The 27,266-nt window shown below is 40.7% G+C and overlaps 1 protein-coding gene across 1 annotated transcript in view; it reads left to right on the top strand.

Moving 5' to 3' along the window:
• Positions 1–469: 469 nt before the first annotated feature.
• Positions 470–27,266, top strand: part of NPNT (nephronectin) — a gene marked incomplete at both ends in the record, with an annotated part of 52,228 nt that continues 25,431 nt past the window's right edge. The window contains 6 exons of the mRNA XM_082316535.1: positions 470–540; positions 2,004–2,104; positions 10,246–10,296; positions 18,461–18,553; positions 21,144–21,236; positions 26,764–26,898. Coding sequence (XP_082172661.1) covers positions 470–540; positions 2,004–2,104; positions 10,246–10,296; positions 18,461–18,553; positions 21,144–21,236; positions 26,764–26,898 — 544 coding nt within the window. The remainder of the gene's footprint in view (positions 541–2,003; positions 2,105–10,245; positions 10,297–18,460; positions 18,554–21,143; positions 21,237–26,763; positions 26,899–27,266) is intronic.

Raw genomic sequence — 27,266 nt, 5'->3', positions numbered from 1 at the left:
AGAAAAGCTGATCAGGACAAAGCCCGCCCTTCTTAGCGCCTTCACACTGTGGGGTTTTGCCCCCACAGCTCGCTCGGCCCCTGTCAGAAGGCGCTGGGGCCTCGCTCCCACTGCCTCCGGCACCAGGTGCACCGGGGCGGCTGGCAGGCGGGGGGCCGGGCCCCCGGGCCGCCAGGTGCCCCTCAGCGGGGAGGCGGGCGGCCCGGCCGCCGGCGCCTCTGCCGGGGACGGGCGGCGCTGCCGCTCCCCGCGCAGCGCCTCCTCCGCCCGGCAGCGAGGCGGGCGGGCCGAGGGTGCGGGGCTCGCCGCCGCTCCGGAGCTGTGGCAGCGCAGCCGGCGTCGGCGGCAGCCGGACCTCCCGCCCCGCGGCCCGCCGTGCAGCGCGGCGGTGGGGAGCGCCGCCGCCGCCGCTGCCCAGCCCGGGGCCGCCTCGGCGGCCAGCCCGCGCGGCGGGAGAGCCCCGCCGGCCATGGAGCTCTCCCTGCGGCTGCTGCTGGCGTCCTGCCTCTCTCTGGGGGCGGCCGGGGAGTTTGACAGAAGGTAGGCGCCGGCTCCCGCGGGGTGAGCGGCGGGGCGGCGGTCGGGGGCCGGGCGGGCGGCGAGGTCGGTGTTTCCCCGGGCAGGTCGGAGCCCCCCGCGGGGAGAGCGGAGGGAGCCCGGGCTCTTCCCCCGGGCGGGCGGGGGGCTTCGGCGCCGCGGCTGTAACGGCCCGCGGGCTCCTGGCTGCCACCAGACCGCCGGGGCGCGAAATGGCGGCGGGGGGCTCGTTCCCGGCGCGGGGGCTGCCTCCCGGCGAGGCGGCGGCGGCCGGAGCCCTCGGCGGGGCTTGTCTCGGCGCTCCCGCCCCGCCAGCCGCGCAGAGGTGCCCGCGGCGCGGCCGGGCTGGCTGCGGGGCCGAGCCGGGCGGCCGCAGGTGGAGGCGCGGGGCCGGCGGGACCCGGTGCCGCTCCCGGGGCTCCCCGGGAGGGGGTCGCTCGGCCCCGTCCCCCCCGCGCCGAGGGAGCGCCGCGCATTGCCCGGCGACCTGAATGCGGGCTTAGGTATAAAAAGTTTATTGCTCTGGCAGGGTTGCGTCCTGCAAGAATTAAAAACAAAGCACTTTGCGTGCTGTAAAAATAAAATTAGTTTATTGACGCCTCGAGGCACTCGAAACAGAGTACGGTGAAGACTGCAACTCAAGTTTTAACATGAAGCAAGGTGAAAATGCATGCTCGGAGAGCGCGTGCCTCCTGGGCTGCGCTGAGCCGCGTCAGGTGTAGCGAGCGGCGGTGCGGCGAGCTGGAGGCGGCTTCGGGGATGCTGCAAGGAGCGGGCTGCCCAGCGCAAGGGCTCTGCGTGCTTGTCAGTCAGCCAGCGTGATCCCCTCTCCCAGGAGTTCCTTTTAGGATTCGTTGAAATGCAGTGTTCGTGTTATTTCAGCTTGTCGTTATAAAGCATTAACAATTTATGTCAATACTTTGTAATTGCTTGAGACTGTGATATCTTTTCCTTGGAACAAGGGAAGACTACAGCTCTCTTGTTGTATTTAGTTTCTGTTTAATAGTTCGGGAAGCTTTTGTTTTGATTTTTTCCCTTTAATGTTTCAGCAAGAAGATTTGGCCATATATTGTGAAATAAACCAATGCTGAAACTTTATGATGGTGGTTTATTCCGCGTTATAAATTCTGTGTTTCAGACTTCTGAAATTATTCAATATCAGCCTGGGAGTGGCAGCAGTGAGCATATTGCAAAGCATGTCAGTTTTTTAAGGCTTTACAAAGTTACCCTAATTATCTTTTCCCCTCTTTGCCTATAGTCATTTACATTTTCTGAACTAAAAGCAGTATTAATGATAGAAATATCATAGACTCAGCTTAGAGCAGTTACTGTTTTCAAAAAAAAGGATATATATCTCCGTGCAGGAGAGGTTTTTGCTGGTCTTTGTCTTTTGTTTTTCTTAATCTAGAATAATTTGACCTACGTTCAAAATGTTTCACCAGACTTTTTTGAACTGTCTTGTTCAGGTGGCCCAGACAAATAGTCTCCTCTACAGGACTCTGTCGGTTTGGAAATAGAATTGACTGCTGCTGGGGCTGGGCCCGATTGTCCTGGGGACAGTGTCAACGTGAGTATCATTGCTGCTGGGGCTTCTAGTCACCTGTAGAAAAGGCTTGTACCCACCTAGTCACGTCTTTCACATGTTCGCACCCATTCTTACAATGCAGGGCTTAGGCTTTTGCATGTGTGAGTCTGATTTACTTATAAGGATGTTGTCAGGGTAAAATTCTGTCTATTATTAACAGTACTAAAAATGATTGCAATCAAGTAAGGTAAACTTTCGTTAGGGCAATGAGAATTTGGGAATTTTTGTTTGGTTTCCGCTTCATTTCATGCTCTGGTCTAATAGCCTGACGTAACACTACACTGTGTCATGTTACAAGCACTGCAGGGCAAGAATATTTGCGTCCAAGAAGGAAACCCAAATTATTGACATTTCACTTAGAAAGTCGATGGAAATGTTCCAGTTAGTATTAAGCACGAACATTCTTTCAGTAACCCCAAACTAAGGGTATGAATCCACCTGACAGCATCCTTTTACTGGGTCACACGTGAAGAGAAACATCTCTGAGATTCTCACATCTATCTAGGATCTTTGATATAATTGCAGGATAACCAAGTAGATAAGTCTTCATCATTAACTACATCTTCAAAAGGTATTCTGTGGTGGCAGCTAGCACTGTGTAGAAGTTAAAATTGTTAGGAGTGTCACAGAGACCTCAGCTTGTTAAAATTACAGCCTTTGGTACTGGGAACGCTCACTCGTGTGTTTAACAGCGCATACATGAGTGATATCCCCTAAATTTTTGCAGGAGTGAACCTATAAATACCGGTTCTCATTTTTTTATTTATATGAAAATGTCTGCAAACTAGATAATTTTCTGCCAAGCCATTTTTAACGTAAAACAGGTATTAAATACTCTAAGTTGCTTACTCTGCAGGGTAATGACTGTAGATGGCAAATATTAGGCAAAAGGTAGAAATAGCATTGGCAATGCAACTGTAGACTCTCAGCAAAGGTTTTGTTCAAATCTGTAAACAGCAAGACTGGCTTCTTCCTTCCCAAGTGTGTTGAAAGCCCACAATGTTTAACAGGTATATAAGATGACTGGTAAAAAAAAGCTATGTAAAGTACTTCTGGAACATAACATCACTGATACAGTTTTTTGATGCAAAGTTCTCAGGTTGCTATCTCTCAGGCCATACCATGAATCATTTTGATTTTTAGGGCTGTAGTTGGTAACATGTAGTCCTTTCCTTGGGATAAATGTTTATAGAGAAGGAAGGAGACTGTGAAGTAGGTTGATTGAGGCTACTCCAGAGATGATAGAATCTCTGTCCATCTTTCATAACACAGTTTTATTTGAAAATCATTGAGCATTTAAATGTTTGAGGCTATAAAGGCTTAACTGGCAAGTATCAATAATTTACATTGCTTAAAAAAAAAAAAAAGGCAACAACAAACCCCCAAAAACTCAAAACACCAAAAGGGTCTTACTGTGGCCCTTTTCTTAGACAAGTTGTCTTCTGTGTTGTGACCATAAATTGCAGCTCATGTTTAGGTGAAAGTCAATTTAGGTTATATTTGTCCTTTAATTTGTCACTATTACCAAGTCTGATTTGGGGTTGCGTTTTTATGATCTTGGGAGACGGGAATAGCATGAAGTGATACTATCAAAAGATTAATAACTAAAAGTTGAAAACAAGACAAAACTAATATACACAGAAAGTATTTTTTACTCTTTGAATTTTGTCAATAAGGTCATTTGTAGTGCCAACTTTTTCAGATACCATAAATGCTCTTTTTTAAGGCTAAAGCTAGGTGAATTCTCACCTCCTTCTGCTGCAATTTAGTCCATTGTTCACAGATTCATTCTCCATGCACATTTCCAAGAAGTGCAGAGGTGGATTTTATGTGGTCATCTCCAGGAATTGGGGCCAGACTTTTAAAAGAACACAATTTTCAATTAGGTGTCTAAATGCATTTTTTTTTTCCCATTTTTTCACACACTGGATGCTGATAATTTTTGAGTTGCTGGTTCAGGAGAGTCTCAGACGTTTGGGTGAAGAACTTATTAAAAACTTAGCAACTCCTTCTAGTTTTCAAATGGGAGCCAAACTCTTAGCAAGAAAATCTGCCCCAGTTGTGGGTGGTGAAAATTCCAGTCGTATCACAGGGTGGGAGATTACACTAAATGAAAGTGTATCTTTCTAGTGCTCACAGCCAAATATAAAATCTGTAGTCAACTCTCCACCTTGGGAATGTGGCATTCGGTATGAAGGATTAACCTGGCACAGAAGGCAGCATTCCTGGCCTCAAAGGAAAACTTGAGTGTTTTACTGTACAAAGGGATATCACTGAAAAATTTCCAAAAAGCCAAGTACACAATTATTTCTCCTGCTTTTTCTACGGAGAAAGGCAAGCCTCTTAGTCCTGTCCCCAAAATGAGTGGCATAAATACATGTCAGACTTTCTCTACTAGATGTAGGTTTTCTTTGCCATTTCTAGAATAAATTGTATTTGCACAATGAAAGCAGGTATAGAGTCAGGCTTCAAAATTAGTAGTGAGACCCAATTTACAAATGAGTCCAAAAAAGAAGCTGTAAATATTCAGGCAATAAGGCTGAGCTCTTTTATTAGTGAGCTTGAACTGCTTTTCTCAAACTAGTTTGAGCCATCCTTGGTATGCCTGCAAGTGCTACAGCACCTTTGGACTCTCACCTGCTTACTCATGCATAGTTTGCTATGTAGGCACTGCTCACCTCTGAATTTATCTTTCTGACAACAAATGTAAGGTGAGAGCCATGCTGGAGCCAGAGTGCAGCAAGAATGTAGGCTCCGATACATGACAGGGTTGTCCCAGTTTACGGAGACCTCTGAACCATGATGAGCCATGGGCAAGTGATCGCTAACATACCTGGATACATTTTCTGCTGCCCAGCTGAGCTGCTCCACCGAACACGTGTGGGCATGCCTTCTGCCCACAGCTGTTGAGAAAAAAAAATGTTAGTTTAAACCAGCTGTGTGAATTAAGGTAATGGTTTAATTGTGGCAGAAGTTTAAGCCTGTATATGTCAGCTTTATCAGGGTAGGATTGTAGCACAGCTGACAAGTGGTAACTCATTAAGCCTTGGTAACTCAGTGCTCCTGATCTTCCATCCATAATCCATCCATACAGTTGCAAATGGAAACTGAACTGTGTTAGCTAAACCTGCTTTTGTGACATGTGGAGTAACTCCTTTTCTGTCCCTTTGACTGACACAGGAGAGCACATAGAGCATAATTGTGCTTACTGCTGCTTAGTAACCCAAGTCAGCCTGACTCATCTGGTTTTTTCACTCTTATAAACATGTAGGAAGAAGTTGAAATCAGGCCCCTCCTTTAATTTACACTCTTCCTTTAAAACATCTTGTCTCCTGTTAATAAATTACACCAGTCAAGACTTGCACACGTAAGGAAGTGCATGTAGGTCTGATCTTCTGTAAACTTGCTTCCAAAGCCTGTCAGTGTCAGCTGTAACATCTCAGCTAGTAGAAACACTTTCTTCATTGACGTGAAATTGCCTTCCCAAATGCTCTTTCCGATTCCAGCAAATGCACTTAGAAGGTGTCCCTCCAGCTGAAATAATCAAGAACTTTGAAACACGTTGGACTTCCCCCCCCCCCCTTCCTTGCAGGTTGTGAGCACTAAAGTGAGATCCACGTTTAGGCAACTAGATCCAGTTTGAGACTGATACAAATATAGCTATATTTTCAAAGGAGCTGAACAAACATAACTCAAATAAATCCATTGGCATTTCTAAGTCCTTGTAAATTGAAAATCCATCCACGCTTATTTAGCGGCCTGATGTAGATTTAGAAGGGTGGGTATATTCCGTCACTAATGTAACTAAGTAGCCTTTTTCATGTTTTGATCTGGTATATAAACCAGGTTTATTGGTTAACCCTGGTGTGTAGAAAGGCTCATTTGGAAGCAGCAGCAATGTTGCTTAAGCAACAACTCTTAGCTCATGTGAAGTAACCTCATCATCGGTAGAGCTGATCTTTTACACTGATGGACTCACAGCATCAGTGCTTTGAACTCAGAAGTTAAATATCCCAGTTGAAATTAGTCCAAAAATCCCATGTTGCCCAGCCTGAGGTATTTACTGGCACCTTAATAAGTAGTAGTGGAAGTAATAGCTGTAAGTGGGAGTAATCACACAAAAGCCTACTTCTGTGAAAAACGGTGTGTTGATAAAGTACCTGATGAGATGTGGGTAAAAGGAGGGCTGTTGTCTTGCATTTTTATGTGTTATTGTTGTGCACACAGCAAAACTAGAACCCAGAGCAAAAGTGAGGCTAGAAAGAGTTTCTTCTGGATTTCTTCTTTCAGAGTAGGGGGGTTTGACTTCCTGTGACAGAGCGTTTTTGGTGAGAGCAGGTATCAACAGTACATTTTTAATTCATAACTCCTTTTGCATTGTAAGGCAACTACATCTGTGGTACTGAGTGTGTTGTCCTAACCCAGAGCCCATTAAATGGATTTTAAAGTATACAGGGAAACCCAAGTCAGGGCATGCATCATTGCACACATCTTGCACAAACACACTTTTCTGTGTGCCAGCAGAAAAAATTTGCCTTAGGAAGTTGATTCAACTTTTTTTTTATGTGTTATTCAGCATTAATTTTCATGATCTGAAATACTTGGCGGAAGAGAATTTCCAGCAGTGGTAGGACTGGAGCTCAGTTCTTTGAGCTGGATGAGAAATGTCAACTGCAGAATAGAAAACAGTCGTGCCCATTCCTGTATTCTAGCTACTGTAGTCTAGGAGACCTGCTGAAGCCTGTCATCTCATCCCCATAATAAGATGTCTGTGACAGCATTCTGCAGGGACGGCTGTCTTCCTGAGTGTTTCTCAAGGAAAGAATAATTCGGGCCTTGGTGTCCAAGTGTCTCTGCTAGGTCAGAGGTAGGCCAAGCAGCAGGAAAGTCCTTGGAACTGCTGCTGACTGACCCTTGCTGATAATCAGGTGTACAGAAATCAACTGTGAATATATACTCACATATTGAGCTCTGGAACCTGGTTAGCCTATCAGAAAATTAAAATATGGGATGAGAGATGCACTCATTTCATGCAGAGACTTACATGAGAAGTTGTGTGATGCTTTTTATTCCTCGATATGAAAGTGGAAGTTCTTCCCTTCAGTTTCCAACAGGCCGTGCTAGGGGGTATTTGAAAAATAGTAGTTCTTCATGGACGTGTTTGCCACTAATCCATCTTAGTTCCCTGAAAGTTATTCTTGGAACTAATGGTCTACCTGCCTTGCTTTTAGCTGGCTTACAAATATCTCTGTAGTTCTTTCAAAAGCTATAAAAATGGTTTCCACATGTGTGTGTCTTTCATGAATAAAATACACCTGCTTTGTACTTGGCTGCATGTCTGTTTGTAATTGATTTGTATACTAGTTATATGTAGTCAAGGTACACTAAAGAGGTAGTCTGCCTTTTGCTTCAGAATTTCAGCTGCAGTTTAACAGCCAAGAACTGTAGAAAGAGCTACTACTTTAGCATAGATTTAAAAGGTTAAGCAAGATTTTTTTTTTAAGAAAAGCAATATAAAACAGCTTGAATTCTCATTCTGGATTACAGTTTGGACAACTCCTTTGCTAGAGGTGATGGCAAAAATGGTTCCTTTTGCTGTGTTTGCATATGTACAAAATAGAAGGTTGGATCTGCAGCTTCTATAAACGGATGCAGATCTACTGTCAGATCCTCTGTTGGCATGAGCCTGCATGACTGTTGGAGTCAGCAGAGGCTACTCTGAGATTTTGTCTACCATCTTCAACAGAAGATGCTTAACAGGAATAAAATCCCACTGAAAATGGATTTTACAAGTAGTGATGTTATTTGATTACTTCACTCATTTCAATGTTGAATTCTCCTTAAACAATAACAAAGTCTATAAAGTCTGTCTTGAGAAGGAGTTGTGAAGATGAGTGTGCTCTTTCAGAGCAGCCATCCACTGTAACTCCATCTGCTAATCTCCCTGTGCTGAGGTTTGAGTTCTACTGAGGGAGCAAAACCAGAATAGGTCAGCAAAGTAGTTTCCCACCACCTTACACTAGAACTATGATAATTGGTGTAAAAGCCTAGGGATAGAGCAATCAAGAAGGTATACAGTAAAATAGCCCATTAGTAAAAGTGTAAGTCAAGTCATCAGTTTACACCTCCCCTTAGCATTGCATCATTAAAAAATGTTAATGGAAGGATGTCAGGTTAGCATTTAGATGTAGTCAAACCTAGTGGAAAGCATACTGTTTCAGGAGGTTCTTAAGAGGACCTGCAAGAGAGAGAGGGGAGCTTCTACAAGCTGAATGCAGGCAAGACCAAATGCTTTGCTGGGAACTGTGCATGCTGCTGCCTTCTTACAACAGTTGTGAAGAAACTTACGCTGTCTATGCTGCTGCTCCTGTCCTAATGAGCTTAAAGACTGTGTATCTGTACTGTGCAATCTATTTACAGAGATGCAAGGTGGTGGTGGCGGGGTGGGGGAAGAGGTGGCTGTGCTCTCATTGATGCCTAGAAGGAGATTTTGTATAACCGATGATAATGTTGATGGAAGTTTACCCATATAAATCATCTCATACATCAATGGGAGAAGAGGCCGTGAGCTGCTTAGGACTTCTGTTTCTTGCACATAACAATGCTTTCAGTGGAAATGGCAATTCTGTATAGTCCAAAGATGCACAAAAATAAAACCATGATTTTGTTAATAATGAGCTGTGAAGATACTGGCTTCCAGGAGGCTGACCCACTACCAGAAACCTCCTTAAAGTCAATAAGAGTTTTGTTACTGAATTTGTCATTGCAAGAATACGGTCTATATTAATGCATTGTTTTGGCAATGTTTGTTTAATATTGATATGTAGCACGGCTGCTTCTTATAAAATGACCAATATTTTTGTGCATCCCTGGTACTTTTCAAAGAAAAGACATTTTATACAGAATTGCAATACTGCTTTAATACTGCTATGCAAGAAAAAAATGAGGTTTTGCTATTTTTATTCAGTTTTTTTTTTTCGGTTGAGAAGCTTTATGCTTTTAAAGCAGTTATGACTTTACTATGTTAAAGATACAGTATCTTTTTCCACTTCCCAACTGCATCCCTGCTGCACTTCATACATAGAATAATAGTTCTGCAGTCCAGTTTTTCCCAAGGAAATCTCAACAGTAACGTGATTTGACCATTTACAACTGTAGTATGTTCGTATTTGGAGCTTCTCTCAAAACCCAGCAACAACCTGGGGAGCCTCCCTCCACTGTAACAAACGATAAGGGACTTTCTGGTTAAAACTAATTTAAACCAATGTAAGTTGCAATCATAACAAACCCTTAAGCGTTGGTCACATACTGCTTAAAATACAAAGAGCTGCTGTTGCTTAAGTCCCAGTCTTTTATAATAAGGCTATGTAGCCGAACAAGCTATGCTGCTAACATTAATTTTATTGGCAAATAAACTCATTTAAAATAAGCCCGAAACATAAATCTGTGTTTCCATCTTATTTAACTTTTGTAGCATATCTAGTTTCATATGGTAGTAAGAGCTGAAAAGGTCTCTAAGCATTAGTTTTAATTTAGATGACATTCAAAATTTAAACATTATAAAAGTTAGCAGTAAATTTATATGCCAGCATGTTTATTGATTGCAGATGTTCAGATACTTATAAATAGGTGTAATTTTAATTACTCTCAAATTAGCATCCAGATGCTAACCCTTTATCTTTGCTCTGTGGAGATGCAGCATTAAAAAATGTATACTTATATTTAAATTAAAGGATACTGTCTCTTTAAGAAAAGTATTTATGTTCTGTTGATGGAAACATTGAACCTAAACTGTGAAACATGAGAATTTTTACAGCTATGTACCATATGAAACATGACAAAGTGTAGCTCCTTAGTTGATTGAATAAGAATAGCATCACGTCATTATATTTAATTACTCTTATGTATCAGAATGTGTTTGTTAAATCTCGTAATGAAATACTGATGTAAGGTATTTCCATTTTTAAATGTGTACCAGAATTTTTTTTATTTCAGAAAAGATCTGAATGTTGAATGTGTGTAAGTCTCCAGGAATGTAACAAGTTGATAAAAAACCCAGCCAAGTCCATCCTCCTTACAGAAAAAAAAGCTGGAATTTCTTTTTTTGGATATTTGTTTTGCAGCTTTCTACGTCTTAAGGCAGAGAATAGCCAGCCTAAGGTGCCAGCCCAAAGGTTAGCTGAACATATTTCTTGAAATAATTTTGGCAAGGTTATGACTTGGAGCTATGGCCTCTAAGTCATAAGTTTACATGAAAACTATAATATGTGACAAGAAGATGCAGATGTTCTTTTTTTTTTTTCTTTTTTTTTTTCTTTCCTTTTTTAAACATTTGATTTGGGGAAGATGAGGGGGGAAGGAAATTAACAGGGCTGTTTTATCCCAGTCACCTATCCGATGAGATACTTATTTCCTACACTATTGCACTTTTCCCTTTTCACTCTTTTCCTTTTTCTTTATTTTACCCTCAAGCCCCAGGCAATATTTTTTTCCTTCCCGCAAATTGTTTATATACTCCCAGCATCATATTTACAAGCTGTCAGACTTAGGAGGCCTAATTTGCTTTCACAGTATTGAATCATGTGCAGTGGGAGGTTAGTTTGGGATGGCTGAAGCGCTTACTGCCCCCCGTTGCCTGCTTTGCACCTCCACTGCAAGTTGTCATTCCCACAACAGGGAAACTGCTCTACAGCAGCGTACAACCTGGCATGTTAACAGCAGAATGGAAACAACGCTAGTTTACATTGGTACTCAGGGCTGTAGTCTGCTGCTGCTTAGGAACTGATAACGTCTTGTTTACTTATCCCTGGGGCAGGAGTACCAGTCTTAGAAAGGGGAGGAAAGCAATCGGCTGTTGATCTGTCTGTGAAAGTCAGCTTCCTTACTGTGATACAGAAGTAACTCTGCTGAAGCCAGTGGGTGCTATATTCTAATAAAGAAAATAGCAATAGGGCCCAGTTTGTTTTCTGCCACCGTACACAGAGAAACTGGTGCTACCCTGCTTCTACCTGCTGGAATTCAGTAGACACACAGAAGGATTCAGGTAACAAAGGGCATATTTGAGGTGATAAAGCACCTTTCTTTAAGCAGTTGTCATGAACCACTTGAAATGCAAACATGAAAAGACTGACAAAGCATGAAATACTTCTTGCTTTTCTAAATTTGCATTGTGTTAGATTGAGTTTTCACTGATTTCTAAAAGGAGTGTTTAAGTGCATAAGCATTAGATTAACTTTCACTGACTTCATTAAATCCTATTGATTTCAGTGTTACCCATGCTCAAGTTATGCATGCTTTTAAGTGCTGTTTTGAATAGCAAGGCATTAATGAGCCAGGGTCTGGATTTATGTATGCAGTTTAGAAACACATTTGGCAGCAGTGTAGGCAAGCAAAGAATTCACTGCAATGAATAGCCCCACTGGTTGCAGTTTGTCATATTAATGTGCTGTTACCAGAATCATATGTGCAAACTGAGTAACTGATTTACCCAGGCAAACGTAGTAGTTGTGCATGAAAAATTAGGAGCCACTTACTTAAGGGAACTGTATGTTTTAGATGGAAGCTTAAGCATGCATTTTGACAACATTTGTTATCATGAATGTTACAACTAAGTGCAAGTAATTTTTGAAAAAATATTCAGGCATTAGATGCTACCATTTTATCTGATGATATTATCAGTCTCTAGTTACAGAAGTTGGTCAAGGACATTTATCATCTTTCAAAAAATAGAGTAAGGAATGTTTTGCATATGAAATTAGCTGAAAATTAATACCCAGTTGCTCTAGTCAGACTTATTAAGTTCTGCAGAGATACATGTTGTGACTGCTAGTACACTTAGTTGGGAAGTGAAGTTACTTTTTCAGAAGTAATTCTGTAATGTGAGTTATGGGTATGACTTACTTTTTACCACCTACTGGTAACTCTGTGGTAGGTTAAGCTTTATGCATTCTCCTGCATTTGTATGTAGTTGAACAAAAAAGAAATGTGTAACTTTGAAAGAGCTGCAGTGATTTATTTTACATATTAGCTCATACCTTTGGGATCCTAGATCAAAATTACTGTGAATAAGGCAGATTTATTTTCCTGTGTGTGTGTTTATGCAATTGCATAATTTGCAAAGAATTGCAAAAAGTAAACAGAAATAGGCAGATGTGAGCTGAAGCTGGCTCTGAGGAAGAGAAGTATAGAACTTGAGGCTGTGGTCTGTTAGCACCACAGGAAAAAGGGAGCCAGTTTCAGTTGAAGGAGGAAGCATAGAGGAAAGCTTGTTTCACCAACATGCAGGTCTTGTTATAAAGTTGGCACTGGGGGAACGTAAGTAGCGATCTTAAGACTGGAAATCTGTTCTGCGTTCAGCAGTGTAAGAGGATCCAATAAGGTTTGTGAAGCTGAATAGTATGTAATCATCTCTGGGCTGCTGCACAAATTACTTTCTGTGTTTGGGCAAACTGAATTTTAAGGAGCTGGGATTTAGAGTCAATAAATAAGGGGGTATACGTTCCTTGGGAAGAGAGGGCAGAAGCAAGGCCATTCAGGCAGGTGGTCAGCATAGTTTGTTTCAGATGCGAGTATTCCTATGCATATTTTTAGACTTCAGAGAGGTGAAAATAGAAGTTCAGTGACAGTTTGGACATCTGCAGTCTGGCATTTTGAGGCAAATTTGAGTGAAGGGATGCAGAAAGAGCAATTAAAGACCTTGAGGGCAACTTCTGTCAGTGAAACCCTCTTGTGGGCATCAGGCAAGAAAGAAATTGCAACAAGTAACTATTAAGGAACAGAAATTAAGAGGCAAAGCAGAGAAAAAGAATGTAAGAATTCTACACAGAATTATACTCAAGGCTGTTTTGATGAAAGTTGTTGGAAGTGTTGGAGTGTTGGAAGAGTGTTGGAAAACCAAACGAGTTAAATTGGTAGAGATACTCCACTAAGAAAGCTCAGGGATTTCCATTGTTGGCCACAAATGAAGAGGAGGAGTTAGATAGGTAAGAAATGCAACCATCTGATTAGGGCTCTACCAAACAGCGTTTGGTAATCAAGAAATAAACCATTAACGTTAAAAATCTAGATGAGAAGGAATAGAGAGGACAGCATGTGGTAGTCACCCATGCCCTCAAAAGGTGGGCAGCTTAGTGCAGAGGAACTGACAAAACCTGAGGGGGCCTTCCAAAGCAGTTCTGAGGGAACTGTGTGCAGGGGGAAAATACAGATGAAATCTAAAACCACCAACATTATAGACCCATAGTGAATTGACTGAATGTGTTACCCATCTATTGCATTTATGCAACAATTAAAAAATAATATTTCAGAATGATTTGAGTCATGCTCAGATACCACCGGCAGCTAGTAGTGGCTTGGAAGATGGCTTTTACACAAGCATAACGTGTGCTAACAGCACGTGCATTTCATCAGAAATTCTTTCTCCCTTCCCCCCGCACTTGAAAAAAACCCCAACCCTAAACCCACACCACTCATTCATATTTCAGTTCCTTGTGTTATTTTTACAGGAAGTTTAATTTGGCCTGAAGTTTAAGTGAGACTTAAAATGTGGTATTTATCATCTTATTTTGGAGGAAAAGGTAGTTCTTGCCAACCTTTAAAATAGGTACTCTGTTAAATTTATGGCAAAATAAAAGGCTCTAGGATACCTCCTTGACTCCACTGAAGTTAGTGGGAACCGAGACAGAGCAAGTCTTCACATCTGGCCCAAAAAAAGAATTTAAAATTATCAAACTGAAATGAATAATCATAACACCAGAATTTATTTGCTGATATCTCTTGAATGAATTGGGCAACAAAATGAAATGGAAGATTTAGTCGTAGTTTATTCTGTGGCCTAGATAAATCAGCAGCAGTTGACTAAAGACAAAAATAGCTGTGCTTAGGATTTCTTTCTGTCTGTCTCAGTCCACACTACTACCCGATGGGAGTGCCAGCTTAAATGCTTTCAGAGAGGAATGCTTGGAGAAGTGGTAGGTCTTTGTTGATATTGATTGAACAATAAATTGACAATCTTGTTTTTAGTGGCACTTGTCTATACAAGTGCACTTGTAACTTTTGTTTAAAACAATTACTATTATAAAGAGTAGAAAGTTTTTCCTTCTCTTTGGCAACCTTCTCAGGCTCTTATCTTCTGGACTTCATTGCCCTAAGTGTGTATGAAAGTGACTTTCTCAGCCTGGTGTAACTCCTCACTGTCTACATTTCCTTCTTGCCTAGTAGGGAAGTGAGTGTTACGTAGCAGACTGAAGTCCCTGGACATGGCTTATTTCAGTCACTGTAAATGTGAGTTGATCAGAGGGAAATTATGTTCTATTGGTTGGTGTGGTCGGTTGTGGGGGAATTTTTTAATTGTCAGGATGCAAAGCATATTAGTCAGGAGACTTTTTTCCCCACTACTTACAAGTCTAATTGTGTTAAAAAAAATGGATAAACTCCATGTGTTTGTGTGTGAGCAGAGCAACTGATATATCCTATTCTTCTATTCTATCTGGAATTTTGCAAGAAAATAAGTAGAGTGGAAAATGCAAAGAAAAAACCTAGTCACATCAGCATACATAGTGTATGTCTAGACTCATATGAAACAGCTGAAATAATTGCCTGCTATTAAAATAAATGCTGGAAGTCAGGCTCAAGCTTATTTTTATACCTGGATGTCTTTGTTGACCATGTTCAAACGGAACCCTTTGGGAAGGGAGCGTTTGCAGGCTGCCGATGGCAGAGCCTGAGCCAGCCCAGCCCTCTGGGCCTGGTGACTCTGGTGGAGGTCAGTGGGAAGGGCGTGTAGATGTGGCTGGTGGAACCCCAGCCGGCTGTGCAGACTTGGCTGAGCGCCATCTGCTTCTAAGTCCTGAGCACCGTGCAAAGCCCTGCTCAAGGTAATGGGAGGATATACAGATTGCTTGGTGAGGATGGCTTGATTCCGGATAGGAAATGCTGTGGGATGTATCTGTGGTTGTAGCTGAGCTACAGATGTTGCTAAGCTTACCGCAAAGCGCTTTTCTCTTGTATATAGAAATTCTTCAGTAGTAACATTGTGTTGAATTTCAGCAGCTGTGTATAAATAAGATGCATAATACTTAAGTAGCCGGAGTGCACAGAATGCACTCTAATAAACAGGATTTCTTCAAGTAGAGTGTTTGGCAGCAAACATCAGTTTCCAAATACCTGTTGAATGTGCAAAAATAACATTTTATGATGACTTTGACTATATGGCTAGTGGTTTGCTAATCATTAGGATACTTTCCTTGTGGTAGTAGAGATTCTTGAGCTGTAGACTGCTGAGGATCTGAGATCTCCTTTAACTGAGACTTTTAAAAACAGAAGAGAGGGATATCTGTGATGTGATTTAAGTGCATTTCTTAATTATATCTTGAGACTAGGAGGTAGGCTAGATCAGAAGTTACCCACCTGTATGTCTTACAAGACATTAAATACTGCATAGTATGGAGCTAAGTTTGTTGGACTAGATGATCTCTTGAAGATCCCATAGATCCGATTGCTTGATTTAATAACATGGCCTATGTTATATGTTTCATATCTGTAGACAGTTGTATATCATTTGTTTTAAACAAATGCTAATACATAAGTTTTGTTCTGGTACAGTATCTGACCTACTTGGTTAACTGAGAGAATTAAGCAAAACATCTGATTCCTAATACAAACGTATTTGACCTTCTGGATTAGAGGAACATTTTCATTTCTAAATGAAATTAAAATCTCATTTATTTCATTACTGAATTGTAGAAGGCTTTTTGTCTTCAAGTATGAGATCTTTTTTTCCTCTTTCTGGGCTGCTGCTAATTTACAATCTATGCAATTGAGGGAGGGACGAAGACTTTAAAGAAGTCAGCTAAACTAAAGTTGCCACAGATTCAGCTACTGAACTGTAACACTTCACACGAAGCTGATCCCCTGGTGCTTTCTGTTTTTTAAAGAATAATTATTGCCTAACTGTATCCCACTCCACAATATATGGATTTTCTCTAAAGTGCAGTTGAAATTTCATGGAAGCTTTCAAAAACATATTTGTAGTCATTTCTGTTTCTCTACTGTAGTTTAGATCACATCTTTTTCTGTTTCCCCAGTGACTTCAAAGTCATGAATTTGGTCTTCATAGTCTTCGTTTTGCTGCCATCAGCTCTAATTAGACTTGGGTCTATGATGTCAGGAGGACAAGAGTCTCAGTGTCTAAATGAGCTCTTACACAAGGAAGATCTTTTTTTCTGTTTATGACCATAGTGATTAAAAAAGTAGTAATTGTTTCCAAGTATAATGTTCTGGAAGTTTTTCATGATGTATCAGTTTCTCTTCAGTCAAATCTTTCCATTACCCAAAGGCATACTTTTTGAAACATACTTTTTAGTAGTCTAAGCAGCCCCTTACCCTGATGCTTTAATTGAGACATGTTTCTGAATCTGAATCCCGTTTCTTTGTTTCTGGACAGTGTTTATTGGGGGAAAAAAAAAAAAATCTTGCATTAAGTAGAAACATCCCTCTCTGTTGCCTTTTAAGATATTCCTTCAGACAGTTTTCAGAAAGAGACTGCACCGTTGTGTTAGGAAGATCCAAGAAGAGCAGTGCTGTAGATTTAAAACAAGGTTTTATGTTCTCAGGGGATATCTCTGGCCATGTATATATAATGTTTAAACAAAAAAATGCCCTGATAATAAAGGGCAAATGCAGTCCTAAAACTGGAGCAAACTCCTTCCACACTGACAGTTGCTTCTGTGGATGCATTTGTGGGAATTGCTGATTCTGGATGCTTTGAATCTTATGGAAAAGATTTTAGAACATCAGAGATGTATTTGCATAGTTCTTCCACAACCAAAACTAATCTCTTGTTTCTGTTTTAATTTTGTTTAATTCAACCCTGTTGAACAGCTTGGCTAGAATGCAAGCTACATTTTTGAGTGCCTTCTGACAGATTTCTGTTAAATTACATCCTTAATACATCCAGTTTTATGATACAGCCTGTTGTTAGATTAATTAATATTACAGCTGGATCTAGTTAGTTTGCAAATTCCAAACGATACTGGTAGTTTAGAAAATGAACTTAAAGCCAGGGTAAATAATAAATCCTGATTACAGGGTATTGAAGTTATGCCACCCTCTGATTTCTGTCTAATTTGTGTCCGTCTTGCTTAGCCAGTAAGCTCACCTGAATTTTGCATCTGCATTTTGTCATATAGTGATAAACAACATTTTAGAGCATAGTAAATACTTAGTTTTCCAGTAGGTTGGAACAGTATGTTCAGTAATAAAGACATTTATAATAAAAAAGACTTGGAAATGTTTAAAATTTTCGGCTGTAAAATGCTTTCCAGAGTTATGCAGGATTTGTTGCACTCTGAAAATATTCCTGTTAGCTAATCCTACATCAGTAGAAATACATTTGTGCATGAATTCTTATATTTCTTCAAAAGCAATGCTTGTTTTTTATTGACGTTTTAAAAGTTTGTTTTATGAATTTTATTTGTGTTCTATTGAGAGCACTACAAAAAAATGGCTTCCTAATTATTATTTCTTGGAGTTCTGTATTTATGCTCCATTTGGGGAATTAGCAATTACCTAGCAAATTTGACTCTGGAAGCAGAACAGACCGTAACTTCACATTCTGAGACTATATCTGTACAGCAGGTTGGGTAATAAATGCTTGAAATGTTCCGAGTAGAAGTGACTTGGATGTGTGCAGTGGTGAAGCAGCATATTACAGTCAGTGTCGCTTTTGCTTTTACCCAGTCCTTTTTTCCTCCAAAAGAAAAAAAATAAAAGTAATTCCCATGCCAGAATCCAAATACCCAAAAAGGAGAGCTTCGGGCAAAACATTGCTTAATAAGGGGGTAAAGAGTGTTGCCTTATAGTCATAGAGGAAAACGGTGAACGCTGGGATCTGTGCTACTGCCTATCAGTGACTGAACTGTGGCTTTGTACGTCACCTGTGATGCTGGTATACGCATTTTCGATATAGCTGTGGTGTATTCCAGGTTTACCAAATTTAATGTCAGGAATCATACTACATACATACATAGAGCAAGTGAAGGCGTAGTGCCTGCTTGCTGATTAGGTATTAAAAGGGTTTAATATCCCAGAAACAGCACAATGTAGTGTTGTACAAAAACAGACTACTAAAAAGCGTCTCACTCTTCCCACATGTATTGGGGTGGTGATTATTTTTGAAAGTGCACCCGATGTTTGAACAGTGGTATTTGAAGCATATAATGATGCTGAAGGGAGGAACATGAACGGTACTATTTGTTAGGTCATTGCCATTTGTTTCAAAGTAAAGCGCTGTCAGCTGTGACTGGAGTGGAAGAATAATGAGTATTCCTCTCTTTGCAGCTATATGCCAGCCAGGATGCAAACATGGTGAATGCATTGGGCCAAACAAGTGTAAGTGCCACCCGGGGTACACTGGAAAAACCTGCAACCAAGGTAAGAAAGTGAAGTACAAGAAAGAGAATTTCTTCTTGAAATCACAGAAGAATTGTTGATCCCTCTCCCCGCAAATGCTGTGTGGGGTGCCTGCATTTATAGGGTAATGAACTCATATACCAGGTCTGTTACTGCTGTAGCTATTCTGATCTTGGGACTGACATTTGTAGAGAGAATGGCATCTGCAATGGCATAACACAGGGGAAAAACCGCTTTCATTCAGATGAAATCAATGAGATTAATGTAAACTGTGTATTTACATGCTCTTCTGAATCAAATTAGTTTGATAATTAAATACAATTAAATCTTGTGGTCAGGATTGTTATTTCATAAAGTCACAATTTTCAGGTTTGGATAGTGAAATAATATTTGTTTAATTAAAAAAAAAATTAATTCATGCATTCTCTATTTTAGCAATAAACTGTAGTGCATACTTTAGAGTTGGAAACGTGAAGTGTTCTTCTACTGAATTATCAATATAGTTTCATTGTGTTTTTTTGCCAAAAATGATCTCCAAAACATGTGACGGTATAAAGATCATAGAGTATAGAACAGAATTGTAATACAGGATTTATTAGATTTTGATGCCTAAGACGTGTTCACATACAAAGACATCTCAATAAGACTGTTCTCTTCTCCAGTTGTCTCAGCCTACAGAAGAAGTTCATACGTTTTCTGAGAGTGCTGAGGAAGTATGGTTGAAAAGTGTGACATTTAGAACTATGTTGTTGTTCAAAAATGTACCCTGATGTTTGCTAACCTTCTTTTGACACATTGATTTTAGAGTGAATTATTTTTCTTTAAAAATAAGTACATATTTATTTTCAGATTTGCTAATCCTGCCTGAACTGATGCGGAAATGAATGTTGTGTTTTTCAGTTTTGTTTTAAGTTTCATTTATTCTGTCATCTCTCAAATTATCCTGTCTCCTTTTCCCTTTACTCTGGGCTGACATTTTAAAGGATGGGTTGTTATGATTTTATTGTTCTACACCTATTTTGGTCACTCTGGAACTTTTTTAGAAAACAATGCAGTGAACTAACAGTTGTTATATGTTTATGTAACAGTTTTTATATGTACCAATTACTTTAACAATATCAAAAGAATGTGTGCAAATTGCTGGAGACTGCAGTCTTGAACTAAACTATTCACTTTCCAATAAATGCTAAGGAAGGAAAAAAAAAGTGGTAATAAATGATTAAAGGAAGCCTTCTAGGCGGTATCGATCAAATATTCTTGCACGGTATTGGTGGCAAAGTTGCCAAGGCAGATGTGCGTGAGGTTTCCGAGATGCCTGCTGACTGTGGTGTCCCAAACGTACACCAGTTCAGGTCACTACGGCCTATACCTGTTCTATTACATGGTGAGACCCCTGAGCTGTTCCTGGGGTCAGGGTATGCGTTTTTGCCGCGTGCTGGTTCCTAGGATGAGACCTGAAGATGCGTAGTGGATGTAGAGTCTGCTTTTGCTGGGAGGAAATTCAAATCGCACAGGATAAGTATAACCTGTGTTATTATTTCTTAACATAGCACCTGTCCTGTTCAGTCCGTGGGCCATCTTTCTCATTTCTGTTCTAGAATAATAATAAGTAATAACAGAAAGTAATGGTTTTGGCAGAAGAAATGGTGGAGTTTCCCTGCAGAGATGGAAGTCTTTCTAGGATGTGTGAATGGTGCTGGGCTGTGAAGTATGCTCAGGTTCTTGGTGAAAGGCGTTCTTTGAGTACAAGCGCTGATAAACAGGCTTCACATCTCATCCGTTCATGGGCCTTGTGGATCAAGCCGTGTTCCAGGGACCAGTCCAAGAGAAGAACCCAGCCTGACAGCAGAGCTGTTGAACCCTGACTGTGTGATGATGCCTGGATGTTTGTCCTTTTCCAGTGGCACTGCCGCTGCTGTGGCAGTCTAGACCTTGCTTTAGGTCCCTCAGAAGTTAGGATTAGCTGATACTTCTTTTATCATGTTGCTATCATCAGCAATTAAATTGCAGTGACTTTGCACAAGAGCTAACCACGTGCTCTCCCCACAGCATTCAAATCTGCTGAGCGGCTTTAGTGTTTCCCGTCTAGCTTTTTGATCCAGATTTACAGCTGTAACCAGTTAAGAAAAAAGCTGAGCAACTTGAAAGAAAATACCCTGTGCCAGCTCTCTAATTTATAGTGATAATAATGGAACTAATACTTCTTTCAAAATGTGTTCATCAGAAAATTGATGCCTGCTCTTCAATAAGATCTATGTTCACAGAGAAATACGAATAGCTGAAAACTTGTGATTTTTTTGCTAGCAATCTAAAGCATATGCAGGTTAACTTCATGTGGCTGGGAAGGGTTGTCTTTATGCAAAGCTGCTTTTCTGTAACTTGCTATCCTTTTACCCTGTTTGTTCCAGGAACGTGATGCAAAGTTTGCTACTTTCTCTTTTTGTAATGCAATTCTTGTCAGAACTTGGGAGAATTTTTTAAGGTTTTTGTTTGTGTGTTTTTGTGTTTTTTTTTTGTTTTGTTTTTTTTTTTTTTTTTAATGATGAAGTAATGCATATTACAAAGATCTGGTAATTTCATTTTTATTATGCCTTCTTCCCATCCTGTGAAGATGAGCAGCTATATACAAGTCCACCTGGTCAGAGCAGTGAAGCACTTCTGTTCCGCCCCCTGGATCATCACGCAAGAAATCTAGCATCAAGGGGTGAGATGGTCCTGTGTTGCAGGTGGCGTGCTCCTTCTACCTGCACGGCTTGAAGCAGTAATACAATCTCTTGCAAAGGGGTTGGACGCTAATAGACGGATGGCTGTGATGCAAAAGCTGAACCTGCAGTGTCATTAGCATGCAGAGCAAATGACTGATTGTATTTCCTTGATGCTGTGTGCCCGTATTCTGAAAAGGCTTGACTTTCCACCATGCTCATGGTTGTAACTTGCTTTTGTTTCTTTCGTCTGCCCTTCTTTCAGGGCCTGCACTTTTTATTTGTTTCTGAGTTCCTTTGTAAAGTGAGAGCAATGGAAATTGTTTGTCAGGTTAGATAAAGACAAAACTGTGATTTACATAAAGCTGGAAGTTGAAGAAAATGAGGGTCGTTAACTTGTGCATTTGGCAGCTGTTGATTAATCGACTAAGTGGTGTGAACAATGTGATGTATCACTCTCTTGGGGTGATACAAATCTCCTCTCATAAGTTTGACATGGTAGTGTGATGATAGTTGCTGGAAATGAAAGCTGATCTACTCTTTATAGTATGGTTAGAACAGTTTAATTTTTTTACCTGTTTTCTGGTCCCTGGTTTTCTGTTTCCAAAGTTAGAGTAAATTTGATATTCAATATTTGACTTCTGTGTTGCCTGATCCAAGTTAGCTAATAGGCAGAAAAAGGCAGAAAAGGTCTGAGTGCTGGAATCTTCTGCAGAAACTAATTAAAAGAAAATAGCAGACTGTATTGCATCTTCCTAGGAATAAGTGCCCTGTTGTTAAGTGTGCACTGAAGTCAGTCATTATCCAAGATTATGTGTGGTGCCACACAGTAGTCAAAGTTGTCACATCCAGATTTGCCAGCATAGCACTCTTGTCCTTTCCTTGCATTCACATTTTCATTTCATTTCTTTAAAAATAAAATACCTGTGCTCAGCAGCCTGCGCTGATGTTAGACCTGCTTTCCATGGTGCCCAAAACTGTCAGTCTGCTTTCCTGTACAGTACTGTCTTACGTTATTTTGAAATTAAGAATGCTGGTTTTGCGTTGACTGTACAATTGTAGGCAACATGGGAATTTAAGTGGCTGCGCAATGAAATTCTCAAGTGCAGGACAGTGAGCGGACATTCTCGCAAAGGAATTAAAGGGATTTGTTAAACTTTTTAATAGTGTTGGGCTTTATATTTTAAATTCCAGTATGAGATTATAAGTGACTAAAAGAAATTATGATATTTTATTAAAAAGAAAAATGACATAAAAGTGTTATTTTTATTACCCTTTGAGCTTATACATGTTAGCTTTCAATTTTTTTAGAGGAAAATTCTGCTGTTTTCTTATTTCCTCTTTTGATGCATAGACATTTATACAGAGATGTCTTTATAGATGTTGTTCGAAATACACGATTGATAAGTAACCAACATTTTTTTCAAGAGGTATGTTGCTACGCCTGATTTTTTGACTGCTAACATTAGCCTGAACCTCTTCTTGAAAAAACAGACCTTACTTAAGGAACAAGAAACGCACAAGCAGATAGAGTATATAAATAGCAGGAATGTTTCAGCGCTGCCCCAGTCCATGTGCAGTACATCCGGACTCTTCTTAGGGAAGCATGCTGTTACAGATTATGGGTGCGTGGAAGTGGATCAAGAGAGCTGTCAGCATACTCAGGCAGGCCTTCATGTAGAACCAGGGGGACCTGCCAGTAACCGTACAATGTGCCTCCTAGGAAACCGGGCGGTGCTTGTCATGCAGTTTACGAGGATGTGCCCATCTGCGCTGGTGAAAGGAAGAAAAGTTGCATTTGGGGGAAAATAAAATGGACTGAGCGGTATGCTTTAACGCGCCTAACCTGTTTGCAGGCTGGCTTCTCTCTTAAGCAGCTGCAGCACTGCCAGGACTTGTTTTCCTAAGCAGCAGCATTCATTCTGACTCCGTAAGGTTAAAAACATCTTTCTCTCAGTAGCTAATTTCAAAGGCAAAAGTGGAAACCCATGACACGTGAGGTTTAGGTTTAAGTGGAGTTGTGCCAACAGCCTATTTCTGCTGCCTTATGACCTTAGCTTCATTTACGTCAGCCAAGGTTAAAACATTTGAACTTTTTCAAGGCACAGACATTTTACTTTCAGCATGTTTTTTAACATGTGAATCAAAAGCTGCTGTTGACAGCATTTGTTCACAGGCAGAAACAGAATGAAGCAAAGACAACAGAAATAATTTAGTCAAAATTCCACAAATGAAAAGTGTGTGATGTGATATCCTAATAGAGTTGATTGCACCTACTTTTTAAGAGCAGGTTATTCTCAGACTGTGTTACTAATAGCTGTCTATTTGTCAATACCAGAGCTTTCATTTCTGTACTAAGAATATTTTGTACCAAATGGTGGTGTAGTATTCAGAGTCCTATAGAAAGATCCAATTATTTAAGGCTCATAATGTAATCTCAATTTTATGCAAGATGGTAAACCGAGAATAGTCATAAATTCTTATCATTTTCAACTTTGGATCTGTGATTTTAGCTCTGGAAATAAATGCGAGACAGTTCTTAAGGGTGAAGTCTTCAGGAGTATCTGAACTTAGGAGCTGAAGTGCAGTGGGATGTAAGCACTAGAAGTTAACACAGGTGCTGTTAAAATCCTGCCCAGAGAACTTTGCCTCCCAAAATGCGAACTTTCACCTGTTTATTATTGAGCATTTTTATGTCAAGTTTTTTTTTTTTACATGAAGATTTTCATAATGAAAACTTGCCCTTCCCCTCTAGCGTAATCATCTGCTGCTTTTCCATTTGACCTATGCACGTACTCTGTCAATAGTCATGACTATTAGCTGAAGATCCCGCTTTCACAGTAGAAACTGTACATCCCTTCTACAGCTGTTTCTCTCAAACCCAGCAGGTACACTCTTGTGAGTGTGGCATTGGTGCCTGCTGGGAGAAGTATGTTCTCCTGGCAGCTCCCAAAGAGTGAGAGTTGAAAAGGGATGCTTTTTCTGCAACGCATGGTCTGCAGGAAGACTGTGGAGATGGTCATCTCTCCTTGTGTCCAGGTTTCGCCTGGGATAGAGTTGATTTTCTTCCTAGTAGCTGGTATAGTGCTGTGGTTTGGATTTAGGATGAGAATAATGCTAATAACACACTGATGTTTTAGTTGTTGCTGAGTAGCGCTTACACTAAGTCAAGGACTTTTCAGCTTCCCATGCTGTGCCAGGTGCACCAGAAGCTGGGAGGGGACACAGCCGGGGGGCTGGCCCAGGCTGGCCACGGGGCTATTCCGTACCATACGATCGGTCAGCAGGTGGTGAGCAATTGCATTGTGCATCACTTCTTTTGTATGTTCTTTTATCATTATTATTATTTTCTCTTCCTTTGCTGTCCTATTAAACTGTCTTTATCTCAACCCAGGGGTTTTACTTTTTTTTTTTTTTTTTTCCTTCTCTGATTCTCTCCCCCATCCCACTGCGGGGAGAGGAGGAGGGGCAGGGAGGGTGAGCGAGCAGCTGTGTGGTGCTTAGTTGCTGACTGGGGTTAAACCATGACACCTTGTTTGTCAGGCACGAGTCCAACCCTTATTTTGGCAACTTCTCCTCACTGAAGTCCTGCCTACGCTCACCTGGTCTTCCTTGCCGCTCTAGGAGCACGTTCCCCTTCGGGCTTCCTAGAAATATCTTGTTCAGCCTTCTGCAGGAAGACGGGGAAAATTATATCCCTTACCACCGCCCTCTCACAGCAGCGGGGAGCAGGAAGTATTCGTATCCCTAAACTTGCTGCTCTTCCCAAGGCCTTGGAAAATGGAGTAAAAAAGGTCACATCCATCAGTTAGGGTAAGGGTTGTGGGGAGGGGCAAATACCTGTCTGCATGGCGCTCGCTCTTCCTTCACCTCACAAAGATGAAAACAAAGTAGGTCAGAAGATAAGAAATGTTACGATACACATAAACACTGTTAGGAGCTCTCGGGAACAGCAGTGACATAACAAGAGTGCTTATTACAGGCACTGGCAAAATCCTTGTGGCTGATTTTGGATTGAATCAGTGACTTGTAGTCTGATACATTTATTTTTCTCTTGATTGCTCTGCGCTTTATCAGTCATAATGAAAGGGAAAATACTTCTCAATTTTAGAACGCCATTTAAAAACACTTTGGCCTGAAAAAAATAAGATGAAGAATGTTGCCCTCCAAAACTAAGTGTTAAAATGTTTCAAGATGAATTTGAAATCCAAATACGAGCAATTTGAAGAATTCCAGGTGTAGCTGTCTAGAAGCAATGTTTTCTCTGACTTCATCTCCACAGTGAATGTAACTTTGTCTCCCTCCATTTACAACATAAACCTTGTTAAGGTTGCTACTTGTAGTCCGTAAAGCGATCAATGAATTACGGACTTCATTCTAACCGGAGGTGTATTTGTCTTTCTGTTTTAACATCTTAACTCTAAGCCTTCGTATCTAGTTCAATGTGTTTCCTTCTCAGCTGGCATTTCATGAAGTGGGTACTGTGTTTGTGTGTCTGCCACACGGCAGGAGCCCCAAGGCTTCCTTTTCTGCTCCATGGGTTAGGGAGTGACCCTTGATGCGAAAGTGCCTCGTAGTGGGAAAGCTCTTTGAAAAGTTCCTGGAGATAACAGTGGCTCTCTTACTGTCACAGAGCTCTAGACGGCATTGTGCAATATTAGAGATGAGGGTTGGTAACTCAGTTGTTTAAGTACTTGCTGGCTGGATCTGTGAATAGATGTATTATTTTCACCTCTATTGTCGACTTTACTCATCAGTATACGAATAACTAAGTAACAAATTATTCTGGTTTACCCAGATAAGACCAACACATATTCTTGGAAGAGAATTCTCAAGGAAATCCTCACTCAATCTTTACTTTTTGTTAGAAGCCTTGTATACTAATATAAAAATTGTAGGCTGAATATTTTCAGTTTAAGTCATGAATTCTGTATTAAGTTACAAATCTGAAATACTAGCCTTTGTGGATAGTCCTTGACAAATATCACGGATGTCAGATACTTTTTTTTTTTTTTCAGTATTTTCTAGCTGGTAAGGAATACATTTTCTCGGTGAGATTGTTTAAAGTAGGTTAGCATCAGCTTTCCTACCTTCCTCTGCGACTAATTTTGAAGCATGATAGTGAATCACTGAATCGCTATCAGAATCACCGATAGTGATCGCAGCAGTGACATTTGCTTTCTCCCTTCTCCTCTTCCAGAGTTCTGGCTGGTCCTGGACATGGCATCAACATAAATAGTGGCAAGATGTGGGCAGCCTGAGCTTGTGCATTCCCTAATGAAACAACTTACTCTAATGCTAATACTGTCATTTCTGAAAGGATAGCTGTGAAAGAGAAGAAAATACGCCACTTGGCAGGAACAGTGTTCATGCAGGATGTTCTGGACACTTGCTATCAGCTGGACTGCATATAAAAAGCTAATTGCTATAGTTTTCCTTCTTTCTCCAGGAACTTGAACTAGTAGTTTTTTCACACATACTTTGTATGTTTTCTTTTCCCACCCCCTTCCCTTGTACCCTTCATTTCAGATCTAAATGAGTGTGGACTAAAGCCGCGGCCGTGCAAACACCGGTGTATGAATACCTACGGCAGCTACAAGTGCTACTGTCTGAACGGCTACATGCTTATGCCAGATGGAACGTGCTCGAGTACGGCAAGGCTTGTTTCTTTTTTCAAATTCCTCAAGATCCCTGCTTGGGTTTCCCTGGGAAACTTGTATGAAATGAAGTTCAGTCCCAAAGTAAAAGATTAATCGTGCTGGATATTAGGCAGTTGCACAAGATGAGTTTCTTTTTTCTAATGAAATTAGGCTGAACAAAACAAGAGCAAATATTTTGATTTTATTAGTTTTATTACGAGTTTCCCCAGAAGCATTCTTCAGTACCGTAAATCACTGCTAATTGGCCTCTAAGGACAAGTGCTTGCAGTTTTCATTGCAGCTAGACACCTGCAGTTTTGCTGTATTATGTCCTTATGAATGTAAAATCATTAAAGCTGCAGATGTTGGTTGTTTGACTGGTATAAAATTGTA

Source organism: Platalea leucorodia (genome assembly GCF_965183815.1).
Source record: "Platalea leucorodia genome assembly, chromosome: 6".
Lineage (NCBI taxonomy): Eukaryota > Metazoa > Chordata > Aves > Pelecaniformes > Threskiornithidae > Platalea > Platalea leucorodia.
This window is presented reverse-complemented; position numbering and strand designations above follow the sequence as displayed.